General features: G+C 36.4%; 2 protein-coding genes and 2 pseudogenes across 3 annotated transcripts; 3 read left to right on the top strand and 1 right to left on the bottom strand.

Annotated features, from left to right (window-relative positions):
- The first annotated feature begins 1,890 nt into the window (after positions 1-1,890).
- On the top strand, positions 1,891-18,407 carry LOC120217070 (annotated as a pseudogene).
- LOC120217081 lies at positions 12,338-12,991 on the top strand. The gene is made up of 2 exons (XM_039214299.1): positions 12,338-12,765; positions 12,841-12,991. Exons 1-2 carry the CDS (start codon positions 12,391-12,393, stop codon positions 12,928-12,930), a joined length of 465 nt encoding a protein of 154 aa, XP_039070230.1. The 5' UTR covers positions 12,338-12,390; the 3' UTR covers positions 12,931-12,991.
- A 515-nt stretch (positions 18,408-18,922) lies between the features above and the next one.
- LOC120217092 (riboflavin synthase-like) lies at positions 18,923-21,340 on the bottom strand. Of its 2 annotated transcripts, none has more exons than XM_039214304.1 (2): positions 20,407-21,340; positions 18,923-19,084 (listed from the first exon to the last, which is right to left on the bottom strand). In XM_039214304.1, exon 1 carries the CDS (start codon positions 21,266-21,268, stop codon positions 20,426-20,428), a length of 843 nt encoding a protein of 280 aa, XP_039070235.1. In that variant the 5' UTR covers positions 21,269-21,340; the 3' UTR covers positions 18,923-19,084; positions 20,407-20,425. The 2 variants fall into 2 exon arrangements, with proteins under 2 accessions (XP_039070235.1, XP_039070240.1); XM_039214309.1 differs by having other exon boundaries at positions 20,401-21,340.
- A 3,478-nt stretch (positions 21,341-24,818) lies between these two features.
- Positions 24,819-26,524, top strand: part of LOC120216604 — a 37,346-nt pseudogene continuing 35,640 nt past the window's right edge.

The following is a 26,524-nucleotide window of genomic DNA, read 5'->3' on the forward strand; positions in this document are numbered from 1 at the left end:
GTCCATCCATCTCAGTGAGAATCAAAGCTCCACCAGAAAAGGCTTTCTTTACCACATAAGGTCATTCCCAATTGGGCATCTATTTACCTCGAAAATCTTTCTGAATTGGCAAAATCTTTCTTAGTACCAGATCTCCCTCTTGAAATTCTCGTGGGTGAACCTTTTTGTTATATGCCCTTATCATACGTTTATGGTACATTTGCCCATGACAGATAACTTTTAATCTTTTTTCCTCAATCAGATTCAGCTGGTCATATCTAGCTTGCATCCATTCTTCTTCATCTAGCTTAACCTCTGATAGCACCCGAAGTGACAGAACCTCAACTTTGATAGGTAATATAGCCTCCATCCCATAGGCTAAGGAGAACAGAGTTGCCCCAGTTGACGTCCTTACTGAAGTTCGATAAGCAAATAGAGCAAATGGTAACTTCTCATACCAATCTCTATAAGTTTCAGTCATTTTCTGTATGAGCCTCTTAATGTTCTTATTAGCTACCTCTACCGCTCCATTCATCTTTGGGCGATAAGTGGTGGAATTATGATGTTTTGTCTGGAACTGTTTACGAACTGACCCCATCATCTTGTTGTTTAAATTCAAGGCGTTGTCAGTAATAATCTTTTTTGGCAACCCATATCGACAGATAATTTCTCTTTTCAAGAATTTGCAAACTTTTGACTGAGTAACATTTGCATAAGAAGCGACTTCTATCCACTTAGTGAAGTAGTCTATTGCCACCAATATGAAGCGATAGCCATTAGAAGCTTTGGGTGTAATTTTCCTGATAACATCCATGCCCCACATAGAGAATGACCACGGAGCAGTCATCACGTGTAATGGATATGGAGAAGTGTGGAGCTTATCCCCGTAAATCTGTCATTTATGACATTTTCTGGCATAATTGATACAATCGATTTCAAGGGTCAACCAATAATACCTAAATCTCATTATTTGTTTAGCCATTGTATGTCCATTAGCATGGGTACCACATACTCCCTCATGCACTTCTACAATAATCATTCTAGCTTCTTTGGTATATACACATCGTAACAAGACCTGATCATGACTTTTCTTGTATAAGATCTCGTCATCAAGCATATATCCTCTTCCTTTTCTATACTATAACAATGGGCTGGATATTTATAGGCTTGCATTGTAATAGGCACCATGCTCGAATACTTATTGATTTTGTAAGCTGCTGCTAAAGTGGCCAGAGCATCCGCCATCTGATTTTCCTCTCTGGGGAGATAATGGAATGTCACTTCTTCAAATTCTGGGATAAGCTCTAAGATCAACTTATGGTATTCCACCAACTTGGTATCTTTTGTTTCCTATTCACCTCTGAGTTGATAAATTACAAGGGTTGAATCCCCATACACTTTGAGTTCTTTTACTTTATGCTCAATGGCAGCTCTAAGACCCATAATACATGCTTCATACTCGGTCATATTATTCGTGCAATCAAAATTCAATCTGCTAGTGAAAGGATAGTGTTCTCCACCAGGTGAGACTAGAATGGCTTCAATCCCGTACCCCAAGGCATTCAATGCACCATCGAAAGTCATCTTCCAATACTCATCAGTAGAAGAAATTATCTCTTCAATTGTGATAGCCATCAAATTTTCATCCTAAAAATTGAAGTCTAGGGGTTTATATTCTTCAGAAGCCCTACTAGCGATGAAATCAGCCACAACACTACCTTTAACTGCTTTTTGACTCACATACTGAATATCAAATTCATATAATAAAATTTGCCAACGAGCCAATCTTCCAGACAAAGCGGGTACCCCCATTAAATATTTCAAAGGGTCAAGTTTAGATATCAATTAGGTAGTGTGATACAACAAGTACTGCCTGAGTCTTCGGGTAGTCCAAACTAAAGTACAACATAACTTTTCTAGTGGTGAGTATCTTGTCTAGCAATCAGTGAACTTTTTGCTGAGGTAATAGATTGCTCTTTCTCTTTTCTCGGTTCGGTCATGCTGCCCTAATACACACCCCATCGAATTCTCAAAAACTGACAAGTATAGGATTAACGGTTTGCCTGGTATTGGAGGCATTAGGACTGGAGCTTTTGACAAGTATCTTTTTATTGCCTCAAAGGATCCTTGGCAATCATCATTCCATACCCTTGGGTTATTTTTACGGAGAAGACAAAAAATGGGATCGCACTTCTCAGTTAATTGTGAAATAAATCAGGCGATGTAATTTAATCTTCCCATGAACCCCCAAACTTCTTTTTATGTTTGTGGGGGTGGTAAATCTTGAATAGCCTTAACTTTGTATGGATCTAACTCGATACCTTTGTTTCTCACTATAAACCCCAAGAGTTTCCCAGACATTACCCCGAAGGTACACTTGCTTGGATTGAGTTTTAACTGGGATTTCCTTAATCTTTGGAAGAGTTTCCTCATATTCTCAATGTGTTCTTCCTGCATTTTAGCCTTGACAATCATATCAATGACGTAGACCTTTATTTTCGTGGAACAATGTTACCATGGATCTTTGGTAAGTTGCCCCCGCATTCTTTAGCCCAAATAGCATCACCTTGTAACAAAATGTACCCCACATGGTGACAAACGTAGTCTTTTCCATATCATCTGGATGTATATTTATTTGATTGTAATCTGAAAACCCATCCATGAATGAAAATAGGGAATGTCCAGCAGTATTGTCTACCAAGGTGTCTATGTGTGGTAGGGGAAATTATCTTTCGGACTGGCTCGGTTAAGGTCTCTATAGTCGACACACATACGAATTTTCCCGTCTTTCTTGGGTATTGGAACAATATTTGCTACCCATTCCGGATGCTTGGCTACTTTCAAGAACCTAACATTAAATTGTTTTCTTACTTCTTCCTTGATTTTTAGCAGCATTTCAGGATGCATCCTTCTGAACTTTTGTTGTACCGGTTTACATTCTGACTTTATTAGCAATTTATGTACTACTAACTCCGTGTCTAAACCTGGCATGTCCTCATATGACCAAACGAACACATATCCGTATTCTCGAAGCAACTAAATCAACTTTTTCCGTCCTTCAGTAGATAGGATGATGCCAATTTTTATCTCTTTTTATCCTCTTCTGATCCCAAATTCAAGATTTCAACATGCTCTTTATGGGGAAAATCTATATATCTTATCTCTCTACCATTTTCAGTAATTCAGAAGGTAAGTCACTTCCCTCGTCATTATCATCAATCTCAACTTCCCCTTGACAGATAGGCAGCTCAAAATCCATCTCCGAGTCAGAGTCATCAGTATTCATACTATTGATACCAGAAGTCCTGAGAGGAAAATAATTGAAATAATATATACATATAACAATACAAGAGAACACTTATCCCGTATCAAAAATAGAATAATAAAAAACAAATGAATGAAAAGATATGCATGAGAAAATGTTTGCCATTTTGTGAATTGTCTGAAATGCATCTTTTATTAAACATAAAAAACATATAGATTAACCCTTTACACGAGATCACCTATTGCCTCAGGGTTTAGACAATAGGGAAAGTTTTTTTGTGTATTACTCTGAAGCAATTTCATAAACTACATGTAATTCTTTTGCAGTCCAATTGTTTAGTACAAAGCCTGGTGGTACAGGATAGATCCCCCTGACTATTCCTTCCTTAGTCTCTTCTGCTGATATCATATATATGTCCAAATTCTTCAAGGTATTTTCAATAATTGGCTCTTTAGATAATTGGGTTCCCTGAAACATATGACCTCAAGATATGAAAGTGTTATGTAACAATGGGAAAATCATGGGTTCCCACTTAATATCCTCTCCGGTTAGCCTAGCTTTCCTTTTCTCCTGACTTTTCTGAATATTTTTCAACTTTTCTTTTGAGGTTGGGCGATATCCTAGACCAAAAAGATCTTTCTTGATGCCGGAAAAAACCAGATTAACATTTCCCTGTAAGTGGCTCCCTAGTCCTCTTCCGACTTTGGCTCCTCTACCCATAGTCATTTTCAATTCCATTTTGGTATAATTGGATAGCCAAGGCTTTGGAATTTTCTTCCTCTCAGCAACAAAAGTGGCGTTAACGAATTCTAAAGACCTGAAAGAGCACTCAACCACTTTTTCATCCACCTCAATGTATGGAGCAGTAGTAGATACAGAAGCAATGATGTCTTCTTCAGCATTAATGCATACTAGTCTTCCCTCAACTACAAATTTGAGTTTCTGATGTAGAATGGAGGGTACGGCTCCCGCCTGGTGGATCTAAGGCCTTCCTAACAAGCAATTGTAAGTCGGCATTATATCTATGATGAGGAATTCAACCTCATAAATTGACGGGCCTATGGTCAAAGAGATGTCAATTTTTCACAGTACTTCCCTCTTCGTCTAGTCAAAAGCTCGCATAATGTTTTGGCAATTCTTCATATGTGTATTGTCAACTGGTAGCTTTTTTAGAGTCACTAGTGGCATAACATTCAAGGCTGAGCCATTATCAATTAATACCCGTGATAACACATGACCTTTGCATCTAACGGTGATGTGTAGAGCTTTGGGGTTACCCATCATCCCAGACGGGATCTCATCGTTAGAGAAAAAAAGGAAATTATATGCCTGAATATTTACAACCAGTCGATCTATCTTTTCTACTGGCACATTTTTTGGTAAAAAAGTTTGATTCAAGACTTTCAGCATGGCACTTTGATGTGCTTCAGAACTTAATAATAAAGCCAAGATTGAGATACGAGCTGGCAATTTATGTAATTGCTCGACAATGTTATATTCGTTATGTTTTAAGAGTTTTAAAAACTCTATAGCCTCATTCTCGGTTACAGGTTCATTAATTGTCGGCTCATCATCTTTCAGTAATATCTCAACTCTTTTTCCTTTATCAGCGGTCGTTCTTTTCTCAGGTCTAATGGTATGGTTAGGAGAATAACATCTCCTACTTCTGGTGTAATGGCCTACCTCATCCACCTCTTCTTTAGTAGTCTCTGAACTCTCAACATTCTCTAGTTGACATCCATACCTCCAAGGGACCTGCTTATTGTCCTTATAAGAAAAGGACAACGGAGGTGTGATCACCACTTTAGGGATTACCTTTTCCATAATTCTGGCTTTCGGTGTAATGACCAAAGGGTAGTTAGTATTGTAAACTCCTTGGATGTGCCTTCGGAAGCGTAAATCTCTATTTCTTTCTCTTTTGTATCTTCTTGGTAAAATTCCATGTCTTTTATATCCATCAACCCTTGAACCAAGGTCTTGAACTCATCACAGTCTTGAATGATATGATCCTCACAACAGTGATAGGGGCAAGCGTGCTCATTCTCGTTAGTATTAGAGATCAACCAACCTACATGGACCATTTGTCCCCATATCTAATGCATGGGTGACTTCACTTCACTGACTTTGGTTATGACTCCATTCACTTTCTCCTCAATAACAACATTAACCCCGGTCCCTATATGGTTCAGAAGTGGGTTTTGAGCCACATTGGGTTGCTCACTGTCACTGAAGTTGATGATATTTCTCTGTTCTAATTGATGTGCCAACTTCTTAAAGGCCAAGCAGTTTTCAATTGTATTCCCCGATATCCCCGCATGATACTCACATTGAGCGTTGACATCATACCATTTTGGGTAAGGAGGCTCGATTGGAGAAGTGTGGTATGGGGACACCATATGTTTGTCATACAAGATCTGAAAAAGTACTTTATAAGTCATAGGGATGGGGTCAAATTGAACCATTTCCCTTTCTTGTCTTGGCTCCTTCGCCCCTTGTTTAACAGGATTTTATGTAGACAACCCAGTGCCTTGAGGTTGGGAAACTGTAATATTATTAGAATCATATTTCTTTACATTGCTGATCTCATTATCCTTCCTTCTTGCTGGAGGCTTTCGGCTAGATTATCCCCTGTTTAGTTTCCCACTTCTAATTGCCATCTCTATCATTTCTCCTGTTGTAACAATATCAGCAAAATTTTTGGATGAATTCCCAATGAGGTGTCAAAGAACAGAGCCCTCAGAGTATTTACAAAAAAGCATATTTGTTTCTTCCTCCTCCAACGGTGGATGAACTTGTACAGTTACATCTCTCCACCTTTGGGCCTGAAGGTTTTGTTGGATCTTTTTTCCATACTTTGCAACAGGATTCGGTTTGGCCTCACGTCTTTTACGTGTTTATATTGCTCTAGAAAAGCCTTATCCAAATCATTCCAGGATTTAATCTGAGCTCGACTTAGCTGATTGTACCAACGGACTGTTGAGCCTGTCAGGCTCTCTTGAAAACAATGAATTAACAGCTGATCATCCCTTACATAGCCTGTCATTTTTCTGCAAAACATGGTAATGTGTGCAGAAAGACAACTAGTGCCATCAAATTTTTCAAAATCTGGAACTTTGAACTTCGGTGGCAATATTAAATCGGGAACCAAACTTAGCTATTTGGCGTCAATTCCATATAGGCTAGCGTCAATTCCATATAGGCTAGCGTCTTCTTTCATAGCTCGAAATTCATGCTTCATTTGTTCCCATTCTTTCTTAAGCTCCTTATTATGTTCTTTCTTGTCCTCTTCATCGAGATCAGGGACGTCTTCAAGTATTTGCGGGTTTACAGAAGACCCAGGTAGGTTCAATTGTATTTTTTCTGGTTGAACAGTCTTTGCTTGTTGTGCTCGGACATGCAGTGGTGTAAATCTAGGAGGATACAATGGTTCTACAGAAGAACCAACAATTGGAGCTTTTCCAATGTCAACCCGTGGTTCAAAACTTGGGGGATACACATACTCCTCAATAGCAGGACCGATAACTAGAGTCTCTTCTCGGATTATACTATTTTCTTGTAGCAAACTAACAAGTTTTTTCATCATGTCGTTTTGGGCCTTTATCATCTGTTCGTGCATATCCTCTTGTGCTTTCTTAAAATTCTCTTGCATTTCAGTTTGAACCTTCTCTATTTGATCAATTCTGTCATCCATTTCCCTTTTCCGTGTGTGATATGGATGCTTGTAAGGGTCCAGTATTCTGCCACATAATGTTTTTATTAATATTGGTGTTTTATTAATTAGTGTGAAAAATATGGTTAAAATGCTATTTGTAAAAAATAAATGCGATGTAAATGTGATATGAATGCGATGTGAATGCAATGCAAGGTGTTGATTCTGAAACAATTCCTTATAACAACTTTTTTATATAAGAAACGAAGTTCGATTACAAGGATTAAACAAATCACAGATACATCTGAGCTATCTCTCCTAATTGTTGGATGTGTTCTAATAACTCGAAGATTTTATGGCCTTCTTCAGTCTCTGGCTCCAACCCTTCGATCACATAATCAGCTTCCTGTGACAGGTCAACCAAATACTGAGCCACTCCCTGAGCCTGTTGTAGGTATCTTGCAATAAGATCATCTCCTTGCCTAACTCTCTGCTGAGCTTGCTCCCAACGACAGCGCCATTGTATAACTCCTTCATAAGGGACTAATGAGAGCTCATTCACTATTCTTTAAAAATCTTGAATTAAAGCCTTGAGTTCATTCACACGCTTCGTCAAATTTTCCACTTCAGCATGGTTTGAACTATTTTCTCGACTTCGATATCGTCGCAACGCAGTCTCTAATCTCAAGATTTTACTTTTCAATCTTTCATTCTGGGTCTGATTCTCTTGCAATTGTTGCTCAATGGCATTCTTTTCTCTCGAGAGTAGCTTCTCCTGATGTCTACTTTTCTTGAGTTCATCACTGCTTTCCCTAACTTCTTTTTTTATCCCATCCACTTCTTGTCTCCATTCAGCAAAAGACTTACTTGAGCTAGCAGCTACCTGATTCTTAACCATTCGCTGGTATGACGACTGGAGATCATTGAAATCTAATATGAGTTGCTTTTCTATATTTTCGATCTGGTCAGCTCGACTCTTTTGGATGTCGATTTCTACGCTCCTTTGGTATGAGTTATCCTCTAACCTCTGTAACATCTTTCTCCACTTATTTCTCTCAGCCTCAAAATCAAGCTTGGCTTGTTCTAGCGGGGACGAAACCACTCTGAGGTGTTCTTCCATAGGTTGAGTATTCTCTAGGTTAATCATAGGAACATTATCATTGACTTTATTGCTTCTCCATTCCTCATACCCTCGAGATAGCATTAAGCCAAAAGTAAATAGATTTACCCAATGGGTGCGTCTCCAAGCATCGACGACTCCTTTAACTTTATTCTTGTATTGTTCTCCCCTAAACTCAAACTCAGACCTGGATAACTCTCCTGTTGTTGGAATAAACTGTCTGGACCCAAACTGTCGGGAAACCAGTAACGGGGTATACCCAACAGATCGCCAAATACTTGGCAATAGAACCCAATCTCTGTCTCCATATCGATACAATATGTCTGATGAGACGTTCCATAAGGCACGCCATAGAATATCACTGTCTCGGATGTCTTTAAAGATGACCATCCACTTCTCCTCAGTGAAACCTCCAGTCCACTCCCGAGAAATGAAATCCTTCAACGGTGAAAACCCTTCTAAGAAGACTCGACCAGGTGCCCTCTCGATGTGTTTAAAATGACTAAGGATCCAGGTTAGCAACAATGGTGCACAACCTATGAAACGTCATTCTCCTTCTTGTCAGTAAAAAATCAGGGAAAATAACCAATCCATAGATACGTAGAGAAAACAAGTCGATCCTCTTTCTTCTGTCAGGATGACAGTCAATCAGTTCTCTTAGAAGGGTCCAATTGAAGCATTCGCTGTCTCCTCTCTTTTTTATGCCTATTATAACCCTTTCTTCGCTCATGCCAATCATCAGAAGCAGTTTCTTCTTAAAATAAGAAGTATTCGGTGGCTTGGTGTATACTTTGTCCACCTGGAACCTCGGGCAATAAATCAAGGCATGGTACTCCTCTATATTAGGTGTCAGGTCCACTTGGCCAAATGTAAAATAGCTATAGGCGGGGTTCCAGAACTAAGCCAGAGCTCTAAACAGATTCCGGTCAATCAAGATATCAAGGAGATATGAAATGTCTCCATAGAGTTGATAAAACAACTTCTTATCAGATAATTCCCATCTTCCCCAAATCTCTTTCAGCTCATTTAGATCATTCTGACGAACGTTGATGTGAGTATACCCATTTAGCTCTGACATATACCCTGACAATAAACTATCTCCATTTGTCAACTGGAACTGCTCGGACCATCTCAAGACGTCTGTATTGTCCTCTACCTCTTTTTGAATCATCCGTTCCATATTGCTAGTCTTCTATATGGACATCAGTCATAGATCAACACCAATGAGATGAATAGTGCAATGCAAGATGAGGACAAAGTAAACAAAAATAAGGAAAATCGATCAGTAATCATAAATGAATTAATTAAAACATAATTTAATTTATCGATAAAACCTACCCCACATGTTGTCTATCCCATCATGCTTTAATAGATCCTACCCAAACAGGATTTCTACCCACATGCTTTGTTTATAGAACATCCTAACCTCATGCCTTCTAGTTCGCATACTTATCCAATAAATTAAAACTAACCGCATGATTTCTAGTTCACATACATTTATTCGAGAAATTAAAATTTCACTAAAAAATGCTCAAATAAGTTTTTCCTTGTGTACTCCCCTCACAGTATCATATAGTATGGGTAAGGTCATATCTAGATTCTAGGTTTACTACATGCTAGGTTTGGTTCTAAAGTAAGGGGTCCTCAAATTATCTTTTGTCGGTGCCCCCTTGGGCTATCGAACCCTCAATCCTGGCCCATCATAGGCTTTCAAATTGAGTTCAATTTGAGGGGATACACTTCCTTATGTCATTACGAAGGTGAAAACCTCACGAGGATCATAAGGTGTGAGCCCAAAGAGCGTTTCACTATCTCGCACGGAGGTGAAAACCACACGAGGGAGTAGTTACTTACTCCTACTTAAATAGGACGGAGCGAGGTTTTAGCTCATATTATGCAAATGTAGTTGTGCAGTGTGTGAGGAAAAGTGAAAAATAAAGCAAACAACATTGAACAATAAACTCAAGACCTTGAACAATTATTTAATCTGAAAACATTAGCAAACAAATCAGTACAACTATTTAGTGGATAAACAAATTAAGAGTCAAAATGCAAACAAAACTTATTTAAAACCAAAACAAGTGATCAAAAACCAAAATAGAACGAACTTGTAATTTTATTTGCAAAGACAATTTATTAATTGACTAATTGTCTGACTCTCTAAAAATAAGTCCCCAGCGGAGTCGCCAAGCTATCGAAACGGTCTTTTACTCGAAGGGGAAAGAGGTGGTCCCGCTTCGAAAATGATTTTCCTTTGCCCTCCTCTTCTTTCCATAGTGTTTGCTAACGTTTTCCCCTTCCTTCAAAAGCTTTTCCTTACTACAATCCTTGTACAAAACTTGCAAAATCAAATTGAGCTGTCCTCCACAGTTGCCAGTTGAGCTGTTATGTTTTTCTCCACTTGCTTGAAAATACGATGAAACCTTTCGTACTTGCACATCGACTATCATCCTCTTTCCATTCTTTTTGCTCACAGTTTCACTTTTGTTCAAGACATTTTATTCACCATGATTGCCCTTGTATGCAAATTGGGAAAACACATGATCAAAATTTCTAATCTATTTGCCGTTGGAATCCATTTCATTCGTCAAACGCCCATCAGCCACAATTCTTGACTTCATCAATAGTCTCTCTCTTCCCTTCAATATCCTTCAACTCTGGCCCTTGGGGAACTACACTGATAAATGATCTTTCGAATGCTATTGAAAACTTTCTGATTTATTGCTTTGTATTCTGTTTCTGGAAAACTCCAAATGAGTCGAACTCCTTTCATTACATTGTTTCAACGGGATTTTATACCCGTTTTTTACAAGTCTAAAAATAGTAATCTATTTTATTTATTATTATTTTTTGTGTTTTGGTAATGATTCATACATGGTATGGACAACTATGATTAGTTGCAGTGGCATGAGAGTGGTTGGCAGCAGTGGTGGCTGTTGAGTGGTCCAAGCGGTGGTGGTTGTTAAGTGGTCCAAGCGACGGTGGCATGAGTGGTCCAAGTGGTGGTGGATGTTCTAGAAACCCTAGCAAGAATCAATCTGAGCCGTTGGATCTCTCTCAGATCCAATAACCAAGAGCTGTTGGCGGATGATGGAACATGAAGAAACCCTAATCTGATTGGGCTACTACAGTTGGGCTTCGGGTATAACTTGTAATTTGGGTTTGGTTTTGGGCTCACCAAGCCTATTATTGTAAATCTGTAAAATAAAATTTTAATTATAAATTATTATTTTTAATATTATTAATAATAATATATTAATATAATTATAATTATAATAATAATATAAATAATGATGAAAAAACGAGTGTCGACACTTACAACGATAAACCATCAACTATCAGAAAAATTCTAAGTCAACGAAGCTCTTCGTTATATTTCAATTATAATTTATTAAATTTTTTATTTTTTTCATTAAAATGATTTAAAATATAAATAAAATACATTCACATATTAATCAGTTATAATATTTGTGTATATGTATCATATTATAGTGTTATTCAATTATTCCATGTTATGATAAGTTTGTTATTTGAATAGTGCAATCCATTGGTTGGGGTTTTTGCTTCCTCTCCTCACGTCTTGGGTTCAAATCCCACTAACAACGGTTATTGTTTCAATTTATTTTCTATTCATTCAATTGGTGACATGTGGCACCATTTGATTGGATGGAAATTTATTAAATAAAATAAAAATATTAAGAAAAAAATCAAATCACATAGTGACACATGTCACCATCTGATTGATGATTAAATTTATCGAATTAATTAAAAGTTAGGACCAAAATAATAGAATGTATAAGTAATTAGGACTAAATGTGTAATTATACATATTTTATTAATTGTCATGTCATCTCCTCTATTAATGTTTAATGACAAGTGGCTTGATTGATAATATTTAAATAGTTAAGTGGCCCGATTGACAAATTTAAAAATTCAATGATTAAAATAAAAGAGATAAATAGTTAGATGATCAATGATATAATTTATCATAAAACTAATATTTATAAATATTATATTTTAATTAATTTATAATTATACGTAATGACATACACAATAATTAAAATAAAGGCCGTTTGATCTGAATCAGATCAGACCCCGTTTGCCTGCGAAACTAACATGGGTGGAGCGCTTTTTTCAGACACATCCCCAATCCTTTTACCAAATAATCATCTTCTTCTTTGCCCCTAACCTAACGGCTACATTGTATAAATTATTCAAACCCAACGGTTCATTTCCATTCTCCCCCCACACTGTTTTTTGGCTGTTTCTCTGCGAACCTTAAAAAAAGATAGCCCCACTTCCCCCTTTCACCATTTATATTTAATATTCTCCTTCCATTTCTCCCCATCTAACCCAAAAACTCTCTTGCTTCTAACAATGGAAACTGCTACTGTTACAGCTAATGGTAATGGAAATCCCAGTGATGTTCAGGTTCAACATGTAACCAAGAAGTCATCTGATGAGTTGTTGAGGAAGTTCGCGGATGACGATGATGATGATAAGGGGGCGGCGGCGTTGAGGAAAGAGTTAAGGGTAATGGTGGTGAAACGAAAGAAAAGGAGTGGATCGGGCAGGTCCAGAAGGGAATCATCGGACAGTCCTTCCAACAATGGGTTAGTTGAGCGGAAATGGCTTCTTCCTCCGGCGGCAGCCACACGGCGGTCCACTTTGCTTAAACAGCTTGGGATGGGGAGGTCGCAGTTAAGAGCCAGGGAGATTAGGAACAGGTCCATCTTTGGCACCATTGAGAAGGTAGTCCCTTACAAATTTGATTTGGATATAATCTATTAATCCCTTGTTGAGTAACATTTCATGATTGTGATGCAGACATGGCGTAAAACTATAGAAGGAGCATCCAGAGTTTTCATGGAGAAACATTATAACAGACATAGGCGTTTGATTAATGATGTTGTCTAGGTATCTGCAATGAAATTTGTATATTGCCAATCATCAAACCATATGTATTACTATTTCTTCTCATTCAATTCATTTATTTATTTACGACAACAAATAAATATATGATTTAGGGATGATCATTTTATTCGCATCATATAGATTTTGAGTTGAATTCAGGTAGATCGATTTTTTATTTTGAAAGTTTATATTCAAGTCGGGTCGAGTTAAGTCTTTGGCTATGACTAGGTAAGATTCGAGTTTAAGGTAAAAGATTATGACCCGATTCAAGCCGACATAATATTATAATTATCGTTTATAAATTTAAAAATAATTATAATAATATCTATTTCTATTTATTTTTTCAGTTAGGTCTTTTTTACCTAATAAAAATGAGTATATATATTTAAGTTGGATTGAGTGAGAGTTTTAGCTTAAAATATCGAGTTGAATTTTGAGTATGATGGAATCTTCTAGACCCTAATTGAATTGAGTGCAAAATGAAAAAATATATATAATTTTTAACTCAAATTTGAGTGTACTAAAAATTTCATCACTAAAATATGAAAATAAAAGATTTATTTGTTGCTCTAAATGTGTTGGGTATATTGCAAATTTCATCACTCACCTTTTTTTCATTCATATTTTCATCACTAAAAGTTAACTTTTTTTAATTTACTTACTAAACCAATTTAGTCATATTTTGGTCATCCGAGTGTTAAATCATAAATAGAAGGATGCCGTGGCAATCTATATATCATCCAAGTTATTTTTTTATTTTATCTTCTTTCTCCAAAGATTAAAGTTTTATAGTTTCATCTTTATCTTACGTCGATGCTACAATTATCATTCTTCGACATCTTCTCTGGCCACTCAAGATATCGACAAACTTACCTCATTGTCTCATACCAATCTATCAGTTTATATTTTACTTAAATCAATTTAAAACTCAACTCTAAACTCATAACTCATAAAACCTTAAATCACTCTAATCTACGAAGAAAAAAAGTTTTTTTCAAGATCTATCACCAATCTATTATTTTATGTACACCCCTCAAAAAATAATTATTTAATGTAGCAAACCCAGTGAACACATTAGGCTCAACACTTATGGCAAAGAAAGAAAAATAGGGTAGGCTTTGTTTTAAAGAACTGTAATTTAATCATTTTTAAAATCATTCAAGGAAATGCATTCTATTAGCATCACATGTTCATATTTATCTATGGATCTGTATAGTCCACGTTACGCCATTCTAAAACTTAAGATTTTGTATCAATAAGTGCAAAATATAATGAGAAGATTCAAATTATTATTAGAATGAATAGTTATAAATATTGGATTTATGTTATGAAATATAATTAAAAAATAAATTTATAAATGAAATAAGATCTATAATTGATTTTAGGGTAAATTACACATTTAGCCACCTATCTATTTATGCAGTTTCATTTTGGCCATCCAATTATTATTTTAAATCATATCTAACATTACGTTCGATCTCGTCGTTTTAAAAAAATTAAGGTAAATTATGTATTTAATCATCCAATTATTCTCGCGGTTTCATTTTGGTTACCTAACTATTTTTTAAAATCATACTTAAACTTACATTTTTGTTCTGTTTTGGTCAGTCGTCATTAAAAAATTAACGGTGACATTGGTGTATTATCATAGGATAATGTCACGTAATCATTGAAAAAATAAAAAATGACACATCAATATTTCTATTTATTTTTAATGATAGGTGACCAAAACAGAACAAAAACATAAGTATATATATGATTTTGAAAAAAAATAGTTGGATGATCAAAACAAGATCACATGAATAGTTTAGTGACTAATATGTAATTTATCTAAAATCTAATGATGATAATATAATGACATATAATTGTTGAAAAAATTATCACGTCAATTACTCTATTTATTATTTTAATTGTAGGTAACCAAAATAGAATAAAGACATAGTATTATATATAATTTTTTTTTAAAAATAGTTAATGACCAAAATGAAACTACAGAAACAGGTGAATAACTAAATACTTAGTATTATATATATGATTTCATATTGGTTGTTTTCCTTCCCAATAGAATTTAGAGGGAAGGGGAGAAAAGAAAAAGAGTGGGTCCCAGATCTGACCTGATATTGAAGATGAATGGCATTATCGTAATTCCCGCTCCAAAATTTTGCAAAGAAAGAAAAGAAAAACAATTGAAAAAGACAACTTTCTGTTTTGTTTATTTATTTTTCTTAAAAAGAAAAAGCATTGCTATTTGCTCATAGGCTTCGTCAACTTTTTCTTTCACTGCGAAGAAATTAGGAAGAAAAAAGAAGCCTCCAGTTGCTTCTCACTTCTCACAAATCCCCCAAAATGTGTCTTTCCTCTTTAGAACTCTCCTCCCACTATCTCTCTGCCTCTCTGATCCATCAAATTCTTCATCTTTCTTCTTCTTTGATCCATCTATCTAGCAGCTACCCTTTAAAACTCATCAAGTCTTTGGACTTTCCTTGCTTTTTAAATAAGCCCAGTGTATATTCACTTCCTTTGATAGCAATCCAGGGTGGGATTCTTAAAAAATTTCACTATCTGGACCTTGAAAAGCCCCCTTTTTTAATTTAAGTTTCGAGCCATTTTTTGTGATTCCGAAGTGAAATAAAATTTGAATAAAGGGTATTGTTTTAAAGGGAAATGAGGGATGTTTTCATGGTTGGCAAGGATAGCTTTCGCTTGTTGGGAACCAGTGAGTCGATATGCCCGTATGAACAAGGATAATAACAACAGTGGCAATAATGAGCTTGAAGAAGATTCTTCATCATTACGCGATTCTCTTCTTTGGTGTAGAGACCTTGAGAAACACTCTTATGGTGATTTCTCCTATGCTGTTGTTCAAGCCAATGAGATCATTGAAGATCATAGTCAAGTTGAGACAGGCAAAGATGCTACTTTTGTTGGTGTCTATGATGGACATGGTGGCCCTGATGCTTCTCGCTTTATCTCCGATCATCTCTTTCAAAACTTAATTAGTAACTTCTCTTCTTCTTCTTCTTTTCCTTTTAATTTTGATCGATTTTATTATTTTCTCTTTTTTTCTCATTTTTAAATTTTGCAAATGGTATTTACTTAGAGGACTAGTTTTTTTTTTTCTAAAAAAAAAGTCTTGGTTATTTTTCTTGTAATTTATATGAATTTTAAGCCATCTTGAAGAAATTTTTTGTTTAGAATTTTCTTCATTGTTATGTGTTTATTGGAAATATATTTGCTTGTATCCTTTTTCATATTTGTTTGAGCCTCACCAAATTTTATATTGCTGTAGTCTATGATAGATGCTGGACTGCTGGTTGAGAGCAACCGTATGCCAATTTATATTTGTCTGATTGTCTGTTTTTCTTGGACTTTACTGATAAAATGATGCGATGCCACATTTGAGTCGGATTTTATTTGGAATTTCCAACTTGGTAAATGGAAATTTAGTTTCTAATATAAAATTGTTGTGGCTTCAAGTTGCAACAAACAAAGCAACTTAGAGTAGTTGACTCTGAAAGCTCAATATCTGCTTAACAAATCAAGAGTATCAAATTTGATTCATCAGAATATACCTGGGACCGGACATTTCGTTATCAAAATTTCATAGGAGAAGCATGTTTTTTTATTTTATTTTTCTAATTTCCTTTTGTAGTAGACCTTGGTTCTATGTGATTATCAAAGAGGAGAGATATTGGAATAAGATTCATTAGAATATGCACATGTTTCTATAGTTGTTACTTCTGTTTACTGCCTGGTGGAGCCTATTACGAGGAGGATGTCGGATAAGATTTGAACATGATGATTGTGTTCTTCCTTTGGAAGTAAATAAACGGTCTAGTTTGTATTGGATGCTTTTATAGTTATGGCTTTTGCATCCTTTCAAATGACTTTTTAGTAAATCATCTGATGTATCATTCAACAGGGTTTGCTCGAGCAGATGGAACCATTTCTGAAGATACACTTAAAAGTGCTTTCTCTGCAACCGAAGATGAGTTTCTGACTCTTGTACGTAGGTCATGAGGAATAAAACCATTAATCGCAGCAATTGGATATTGTTGTCTGGTTGGATTTATATGGAAGGGAACGTTATACGTCGCTAATTTGGGTGATTCTCGAGTTGTGATCGGGTATTTAGGTAGATCGAATAAGATAGTTGCTGAGCAGTTGACTAGAGATCATAATGCAAGTATAGAGGAGGTGAGACAGGAACTCAGGTCATTGCATCCAGATGATTCTCATATTGTTGTTATGAAGCATGGAGTATGGCGTATTAAGGGCATCATTCAGGTATGGTTACTTTTCTTCATTATCATCTGATTTCCATGTTTTCTGCTATGATGTATGAGTTGTTATTTATGGGGACCACAATTAGGACACACAAATAAAAGAAGGTATACTTTTTTTTCTTTTTAATTGAATCGCTTTACATAAAGCATAATTTGTTTGCTTAGCATTAAGATTGTTTGCTATCATTACACCATGGACGAGTAAGTTCAAGCTTTTTCTTTGTTTGCTCCTCAAATGGCAGCCTGCCTTTGACTGAGGACAACGCGCGCACACCCTGCAGACACAACTGCTCGAACTTGGAACCTCTAGGGAGATAACACTCCCTTCTACCACAGGGGTCACTCAATGGGTTCAGCTCAAACTATATTTGTGATGGCAAACTTGTAATGTAATCCATTTGGGAAATACTCCACTTTTATAGAACTCGTTGTTTGACTGGTATGGTACGACAAGCACATTCAGCAAGATGTGCATTTTTGTCTGATTTCTCTTATACTTCACTTGGAGGTCGATTTGATGTCTGTTTGCTTGCGACACATTTCGTGTTTTGACTTTTCTATGTTCTTTGTGTTTACCTGTGAATTACTATGAACTGATATCAGGTATCTAGATCTATAGGAGATGCATACTTGAAGCGGCCAGAGTTTTCTCTTGATCCTTCTTTCCCACGATTTCACCTTTCCGAGCCCATTCGTCGACCTGTGTTAGCAGCAGAACCATCCTTGTGCACCAGAGTGTTACAATCAAGTGATAAGTTCCTCATTTTTGCGTCTGACGGACTTTGGGAACATTTGACAAATCAGCAAGCAGTCGAGATAGTTTATAAATATCCACGAGCAGTAAGTGCCATTTTCAGTCAGTGCATCGTATTTTTACTATCGAACTTTTAAGTCTCTTATTTCGCACTCCTGTCCCCCCCCCCCCCCAAAAAAAATTCTAGGGAATTGCAAGAAGGCTCATTAAAACAGCTTTAAGTGAGGCAGCAAGGAAAAGGGAGATGAGATATGATGATCTTAAGAAGGTTGATAAAGGGATTCGACGGTTTTTCCATGACGATATTATGGTTGTTGTCATCTTCATAGACCCTGAATCGTCTAGTACAAAGATGTCTGTACCAGAGCTGTCTTTAATGGGGATTAGTCGACACTATCGGACCATCAAACTTCAACATTCTTTGAGGTTAGATGATTCAAATCAGTAGACAACTGAAAGCTGTTTGTGATTACCCCCCCCCCTTTCCCAATTACCAAGCAACAATAAACTGAGCTGGTTTTCATAATTGTCGTTTACTTTTATATGCAACTTGTGATGATAAACCTTCTAAGAGAAGCTCCTTGTTTTTCATATTCTTTCAAGTGATACATTATTGGTATTAGGAATTAAAGATTCTTATATTGCATCCATGCCGAGTTATATTCTGTTTTTGGGTACAAAGGAGTAAAAACTACATCGTTTTGCCTACCATCTCAGAGTTTCATATGATCTTAATTACTGTTGCTAGAAACCAAACAGAATTCACATATTTTACTTTAACCTACTTGAAAGGCAAATAATTATGGGACCAAATCAATAATGTTGATCCAGTCAATCTCCATAAATAAACCAGAATTCTATTCTTTATTAAAACATGAAAAAAAAATGTACCAAGACAACTGCAACTTTATTGAATGTCTGTCAGATGTAGTAGTAGACTTAACCCAAGATGTTGAAAAAGTTCTACTTATGAAGGTTATCCCCTAGTAAAAGTACACTTTGCTGGAATCAACCGATCAACAATTCGAAACTTCTTGCCTCTGGATTCCTGAATTTCAAATTTTACTATGCATTTTGGAATCTGAGTTCTCCGTTTTATCTCTGATGTTGAGAGCACCTGAAAAACCAGAACAGGGGTGTTGAGATCAGGATTGACAAGGTAGCTACGCCCTCCAGTTCAACAAACATAAACACGAATACACCTTGTAGTGATCGTTTGAGAGTACTAACAACTTAGTTAAAAGATGCTACATTTGTTATTCGAGACATATGGCACCTCGTTTTGATCTAAAGATCAAATGAAAGAAACTGAAATACGAATGTTGTTTCAGATAGGCAGTTTATTAGGGCAAGCAAACTATGGTCAATACAACATCAAAAAATGCATGAACGGAAGCCAAAAGACTTAAAGGGCTAACAATGAAAGCAACTGCAGACACTTGATGTGCTTATTCCTGGATGATTAAAATTGAAATTCTTGTTCTTCTTTTCCTGCAAATTTACACATCACCACAGTATATATTACTTCACACCAAGAAAGCATGATTGATGTTCAATATAACATTAACATTCCCTTTGGTAGAGGTCATGAAGACAAGAGAAGTAGGGAAACAAGCTCGGGTTACAAATTAATGAATGTGGTTATGAAATTTCAGCAGCAATGGCCAGTATGCTACATCTATTGAAAGGATTTGGCAACTGGTTCAAAATGCCTGCCTGATACAGCTGATCTTCATGATTAAACAAGGCTTTCATACCAAAAACTCTAAAATATGTAGCCAACTTTTTCCCCCATCAGTCAGTCAGTCAAGCCTCATCAATAATGCAAGCAAAATCAAGCATCTATGCGCAGACACTGTTTACAAAGGCTAACACACACATATATAATGGCAAAACGAGAAATTTTATATTAGAGGGTCGGATTGAATTATAATTTTTTGAAGTCAAAATACAATTTTACCAATTTTTTCCCTAACAATAACCAGAACCAAGGGAGCAAGACCACTGCCTTCCCCCATTGGAACCGCCCCTATATATATGAAAGAACAAAGGGCACCAAAGACCTTGTGCCCCTTGAAAACAATATACCTGTATACCACTGTGTTAAAATCAATGCCAGTAAATGATAAAAATCTTTCTAAATCCCAAATATGGAAACTGCTGCATTATTTTCCTGTTTGGTACAATCCTTAAACTACTCAACTCCCGAACCTCTAACTAATCAATGGGAGGATAAGCGCACTTAAGTGCGCTCAATCCTACAAACTCCAAGTTGCTGGAACTATGACACCGAACTATAACTCAATCGCGATCGCGAATCTACTGCAAACTTAAATGCCTCATCTTGAACAAGTAAAAACAACGGAAGAAAAGCATAAACTAATGACACTGATACAGTGATAAACTAGAAAAAGAAAAAAACCAAACCTTTACCTTTACCTTGAAAATTTTCTGCAGCTCATGAGCTTTTGATCGAATCAACAAAACCACTTCTAAGAAGCCTCTCTACATACTTGCCAAGAATATCAACCTCCAAATTCACCTTTTTCCCAACTTCCTTCAAAGGGATCACCACTTTGTGTTGAGTATAATCCACCAACATAAAATTGAAACAAAGTTCCTCTTGAAACACATCCACCACAGTCAAACTAGTCCCATCCACAGCTATAAACCCTTTCGGCACCACATATTTCAACAGGTTCTTATCAGCCTTAACTTTAATCCACAATGAATCCTTTTCCACCTCTTTCCCCACAATCACCCCAGTCCCATCTACGTGTCCCTGCACGAAATGACCCCCCATTCTACCCGTGGGCTGGATGGCTCGCTCCAAATTCACCAATGATCCAGGTTTCAGTTCACTCAATGAGGTCTTCCTCAGAGTTTCAGGAGCCAAGCCAACCGTGAATTCTCCCAAATGGGTATCGAAATCCGTCACGGTTAGGCAAGTTCCATTAACGGCGATGCTGTCACCGAGGTGGGCATCTTGTATAACTGTTTTGGCGAGTATTTTGAGATCGAAGCCGCCATGATCGGCCTTACCCAATTGCTTGACTTCACCCATTTCCTCGACGATGCCGGTGAAAAGGGAGCGGATCTTGGGGGTTTGAAAATATTGGGTTTTGGGTGTGAGTCTGGATGGTTGGGTGAAAAGAGAAAGAGAGGAGGGTTTGAAAATGGGGTTGAGTTTGAGGTGAATTCTGAACGATGGAGTTTGTAGGAGGTTGAATATTACTGGGTGTTTAGAAGGAGAGGCTTTGGGGATTACAGAGAGCGAATTCAGAGATGTCGAGAGCGTCATATCGTTTCCTTTGCTTCACCTTTTCTTCTCTACCAAAAAAAGAAAAAAGAAAAAAGAAAGTAAAACAAAGCAAGTTCACTTTGTCTGAATTCCAAACTGGTCCATCTTAAACCCTAGTTGCATTTGCAGATTTATCTCAGTCAACGGGAGACTCACCTGGCACCTACAATATTGATAGGTTAAATTATACGAATGATCCCTTTTATTTTTAGTATGTTCTGTTTTAATCACTGATTTTGAAAATATTTAATTTTGATACTTATGTTTTTGGGTTGTAATATTTTTGATCATTCAGAGGTAAGGTGTTTAGATTAACACATTGTAGACACCCGTTTTTGTCCGGATTCTAATTATTATTATTATTATTATTATTTTAATAATATATTATGCAAGCACGTCTTCACATGTAAAGGGAGTACTCTTGAACATTTCTATGTTATACTTACTTTATATTAGTTTGATCATATATGCTATAATAATACATATCATATTAAGGTTATTAGTTATGTAGCTAATAAATAACTTAGCATGAACACATATTTACAATGGATGCACATTGTTATTTAAATATGTTAAGCATGTTAGAATAGTATTACATTCATGTTCCATTACATTTATGAAATGACATCATATTTATCATTCATTTGACTGGCTCATATGCATTCATTTTAGCTCTTAGACCTTATACATTATCTCACATATAGTATATGATGAAATACTTAGCTCATGTCGTGCAATCATAGCTCACAATACCATGATCATGCACGACAACAAGGTAATTAGCTCATACAAGCTCAATGCCATTGAATTACCTTGTTTTATTTGCACATGTAGATGCATTGGAGCATGGAACACGTTGCTCACAATCAGCTCACAAATATCATGGCAGCTCGTGGAACACTAAGAAAAGCTCAACTCAACTGGAGGAGCTCAAGGCTAGCTAATCTTAGCTAGTTGGACTATTTGAAGATAAGTTGCTAAAGGTGACATCAAGTGTAGCTGAATGAGATGCTATGAAGCTTGGAAGGTCACATCTAAGGAGTTCATTCACCACCAGCATTAACATCGATAGCTAGCTAAGCACATGCAAGCTTAAAGGTAGCTCAAGTCACGCCCAAGGTTGCTGCCAGGCTTGGCCTTCATCCTATGCATAAGGTTACACCACAAGCATCCTATAGAGCCATGTACATGCCTTGTGACCAGCCAAGACATGTGCTAGGTGTGTGACTCCATTTAGGCGCCAAGATGAATGGCCACCTATCCATTCGGCCAAGCATCATTTCCTCTCCAATTTGGCACTAACTTGAAAGGCTTCAAGTGTTATTCAGCCATGGGACATGCCCCTCCATTCCAACCGAACCAACACCTCTTTATTCATGTATTTATTAATTAAATTATGTCATTATAAGGAGACACAAGGGCTGGCCGAACCACCATGTACCTATTCGGCCAAGTCCCTTCAAAAACTATAAATAGGCTAGTCCTATTTCATTTGTAGTTACACCTTTCATATAATTAAAAAGTGAGATTATTCTGTTTGCTTAAGTCCTTGTGACTTTTATCGACTTATCAAGTAATTTATTACTTGTGGCGTCAATCCCTTTTACTTTGATACTTGTGGTTCCTATCTCCATATAGATAGTAGGTCCAAGTCCTTGTTGCCACCCCTTAAAGAATCAATATAAAGTCTGGGTCTTTGTTCTTTAACATTGGTTCTTCTTTGAGTCTTCTTTAAGATATTACCCTCACAACCTTCCATTGTTTCATCAACCAAACCATAGCCATAACAACATACTTCCGCTACCATTTCTCATATCATAAATAGCCTACCATTTCACCTTTACATCTACCACCAAACCATCCCTTTGAGCCATTCACTTATACAGGTTGTTTTGCTTCCTTCCTAGATCCACAATCAATCAAACAAAGTAGGAGTACCTTACAGCAAGTAGTATTCAGAGCTTTGGTGGAAGAAGCAATGTGCAACAACAACATAAAAAACACAAAAAGAAGTGCAAGTGAAAGAAATAAAAAATCAGCAAAGAAATTGAAGCACTCAAAAGAAGAAAATTTCAAGCACTCAAAAAAAGAAGAAAAATAAAAGAAAAGAAAGAAAATTTGAAAGCACACAACAACAATTTCATCAGCAAGCCATTCAAGTAAGCCTTTAAAATTGATTGTGGTGATAGAAGGGTTGTGAAGTGACTTTGTGTAAGTAACCCCTTTATTCTTTTCTTTCTATTTTTAAGCCACCATTTCATTATTATTTGCTTTCTATTCCTACTAACCTTTTTTGCTATCGACGCACAACAAGTAGATTTTACTTGGTACAGTTTTGAGTAAATTCATTTAGAACTTGAGATTGAGAGGAAAAAGGCTTGAGTGTGTGAGATCAGAAGAGGACTAGTAAAAGTCTTGAAGTCATAGAGTGCAAACACGAGCAGATTGAGTGACATTCAAGTTTCTTGGAGTGAACTCGTAAGGCTTTGTGAGAGCATTAACTGGTAAGGTCTTTTACACATTTTCTTTTATTATTTCATTAATCATGTCTCAGAGTCCAGGATGAACCCTGAAAGAGAAGCCCCTAACTTGCAAACTCAAGCAATTATGAATGAAATCGCAAGATTGTTGAAACTAGAGTTGGAGCCTTTGCATGATCGAATGGATCAATTTGAAGCATCTTTAGGCAATCGAAGAATAATCCGCCCAAAAATGAAAGAAGAATTTTAGGAGGAGGCCAAAGTAACCTCAGAAGCAAGAAGAGATGTTACTAGAAATCAAAATGATAACTTCAGCAACATCAAGGTAACCCATTCCTCCATTTCAAGGACGAACTGATCCTGAAGCCTATCTTGACTGGGTAATAAAGATCGAGCATATTTTTTAATGTCAAAACTACACGAAGCAAAAGAAAGTAAGGCTTGCTGCTATGGAATTTATGGACTACGCCCTAGTTTGGTGGGATCAATTAGTAAGTTCGCGAAGACGAAATGTTGAACGCCCAATCAATACTTGGGAAGAAATGAAGACCATTATGAGGAAAAGGTTCGTGCCTACTCACTATCACGAAGATCTTTATCATAAGCTTTAAAATCTTAAACAAGGAAACAAGAGCGTTGAAGATTATTTCAAGGAGATAGAGATAGCCATGATTCGAGCCAACGTTGATGAAGATAGGGAAACAACCATGGCAAGGTTTTTATCTGACTTCAATCCAGAAATTGTTAACCTTGTTGAATTGTAGCATTACGTAGAGATTGAGGAGATTGTACATATGGCCATGAAAATCGAGCAACAAATTAAAAGGAAGGTTTTCAACCGGAGTAACCCAAATTTGGCCACCAAATAGAAACAAGAGTCTAATACTTTCCGGAAGCCAACTCCAGTCCAAGCAAAGGATCATATAGAGGTAACCAAAATTAAACAAGTGGGTGAATCTAGCAAGGGTAAAGAGAAGCAAACCAACACTTTTGAAAGGTCCAGAGACATCAAATGTTTTAAGAGTTTTTGAACATGACATGTTCCCAGCCAATGTCCTAACCGAAATGCTATGATAGTACTTGATAATGGAGATGTTGTCTCAGATTCCGAAGAACATATCTATGATGAGGAACCAGAAGAGAATTCAGATCATAGAGAAATGCTTGTTTTAAAAAGGTGCCTCCAATCACAATCATCTAAAGAGGATCTACAAAGAAACAACATTTTCCATACAAGGTGCCATGTCAATGACAAAGTTTGCACAATGAGTATTGATGGAGGGAGTTGTACAAACGTAACCACCACTCTTATGGTTGAAAAACTTGGTTTGCCAACATCAAAGCATCCTACTCCATATAAACTCCAATGGCTCAATGAATGAGGTGAGTTAAACGTAACTAAATAGGTTCTAATTCATTTTTCTGTTGGTAGGTACAAGGATGAGGTACTTTGTGACATTGTCCCTATGCATGCTAGCCACATTTTACTTAGTAGACCACGACAGTATGAAAAAAGGGTCATTCATGACTATTATCATAACCAATATTCCTTTAAGCATAAAGGACGCAAGGTAATTTTGGTTCCTTTGACGCCTAAAGAAGTTCAACAAGATCAATTGCATATGCAAAAAAGTGTCCAAGTCTGGCGAAAAGACAAGCTACCAATGAAAAATGAAGATGGACGAAACATGAAATCAAACTTCTTCATGAAGAAACATGATAGTTCAATGCTAGAAAATGAAGGGAATCCTACGAAACACGGTGATGGTTGGAATTCAAAATCACAACTCTTCACCAAGGTTTTTGATCTTCAAGAGGTAAGTACCCCTTCGTTTGAAACCTCATATCTCTTCACTTTTCAGGACCATCCAAATGAAAGATCACTTCCAAAAGAGATATCCTTAGAAGAAGATCATTCCCAAAAGGTACCTGTTGGTAATTTATATTCCAAAGAAAGGCCTAAAAGGAGATCTTGTGAAAGGGTACCTATTGGAAGAACACATTCATTCAAAGGATGCTTTCTTTTAGCAAAGAAATGTGAAGTTATGCAAGGACAGAATGATAAACACCTCAAAGGTTTCGATTTGAGGACAAATCACCCTAAAGAAGGGGGGATGATGCAAGTACGTCTTCACATACAAAGGGAGTACTCTTGAACATTTCTATGTTATACTTACTTTATATTAGTTTGATCATATATGCTATAATAATACATATCATATTAAGGTTATTAGTTATGTAGCTAATAAATAACTTAGCATGAACACATCTTTACAATAGATGCACATTGTTATTTAAATATGTTAAGCATATTAGAATAGTATTACATTCATGTTCCATTACATTTATGAAATGACAATATATTTATCATTCATTTGACTAACTCATATGCATTCATTTTAGCTCTTAGACCTTATACATTAGCTCACATATAGTATATGATAAAATACTTAGCTCATGTCGTGCAATCATAGCTCACAATACCATAATCATGCACGATAACAAGGTAATTAGCTCATACAAGCTCAATGCCATTGAATTACCTTGTTTTCTTTGCACATGTAGATGCATTGGAGCATGGCACACGTTGGGCATAGGGAAATCATTCCCTATGCCATAGTCGAATCAAATCAATCACCAACCCAAGAACTTCATCGGATATAACAAACAAACAAGCAAATCAAAAGGGAGATTTTGGGAACCAACAAAATGAGAATAGAAAAGAAAGAGAGAAACCAGAGGGAGGGGAAATGATTTGAAAAAAAAATAACAAAGA

The sequence above is a fragment of the Hibiscus syriacus genome, unplaced genomic scaffold, assembly GCF_006381635.1.
Source record: "Hibiscus syriacus cultivar Baekdansim isolate YM2019G1 unplaced genomic scaffold, ASM638163v2 tig00000765_pilon, whole genome shotgun sequence".
Taxonomy (NCBI): domain Eukaryota; kingdom Viridiplantae; phylum Streptophyta; class Magnoliopsida; order Malvales; family Malvaceae; genus Hibiscus; species Hibiscus syriacus.

Coding starts and splice junctions, on each gene's coding strand:
- LOC120217081 (XM_039214299.1), top strand. CDS start 12,391: ATGGAAACTGCTACTGTTACAGCTAATGGTAATGGAAATCCCAGTGAT. Junction 12,766..12,840: donor TCTTTGGCACCATTGAGAAG/GTAGTCCCTTAC, acceptor ATTGTGATGCAG/ACATGGCGTAAAACTATAGA.
- LOC120217092 (XM_039214304.1), bottom strand. CDS start 21,268: ATGACGCTCTCGACATCTCTGAATTCGCTCTCTGTAATCCCCAAAGCC.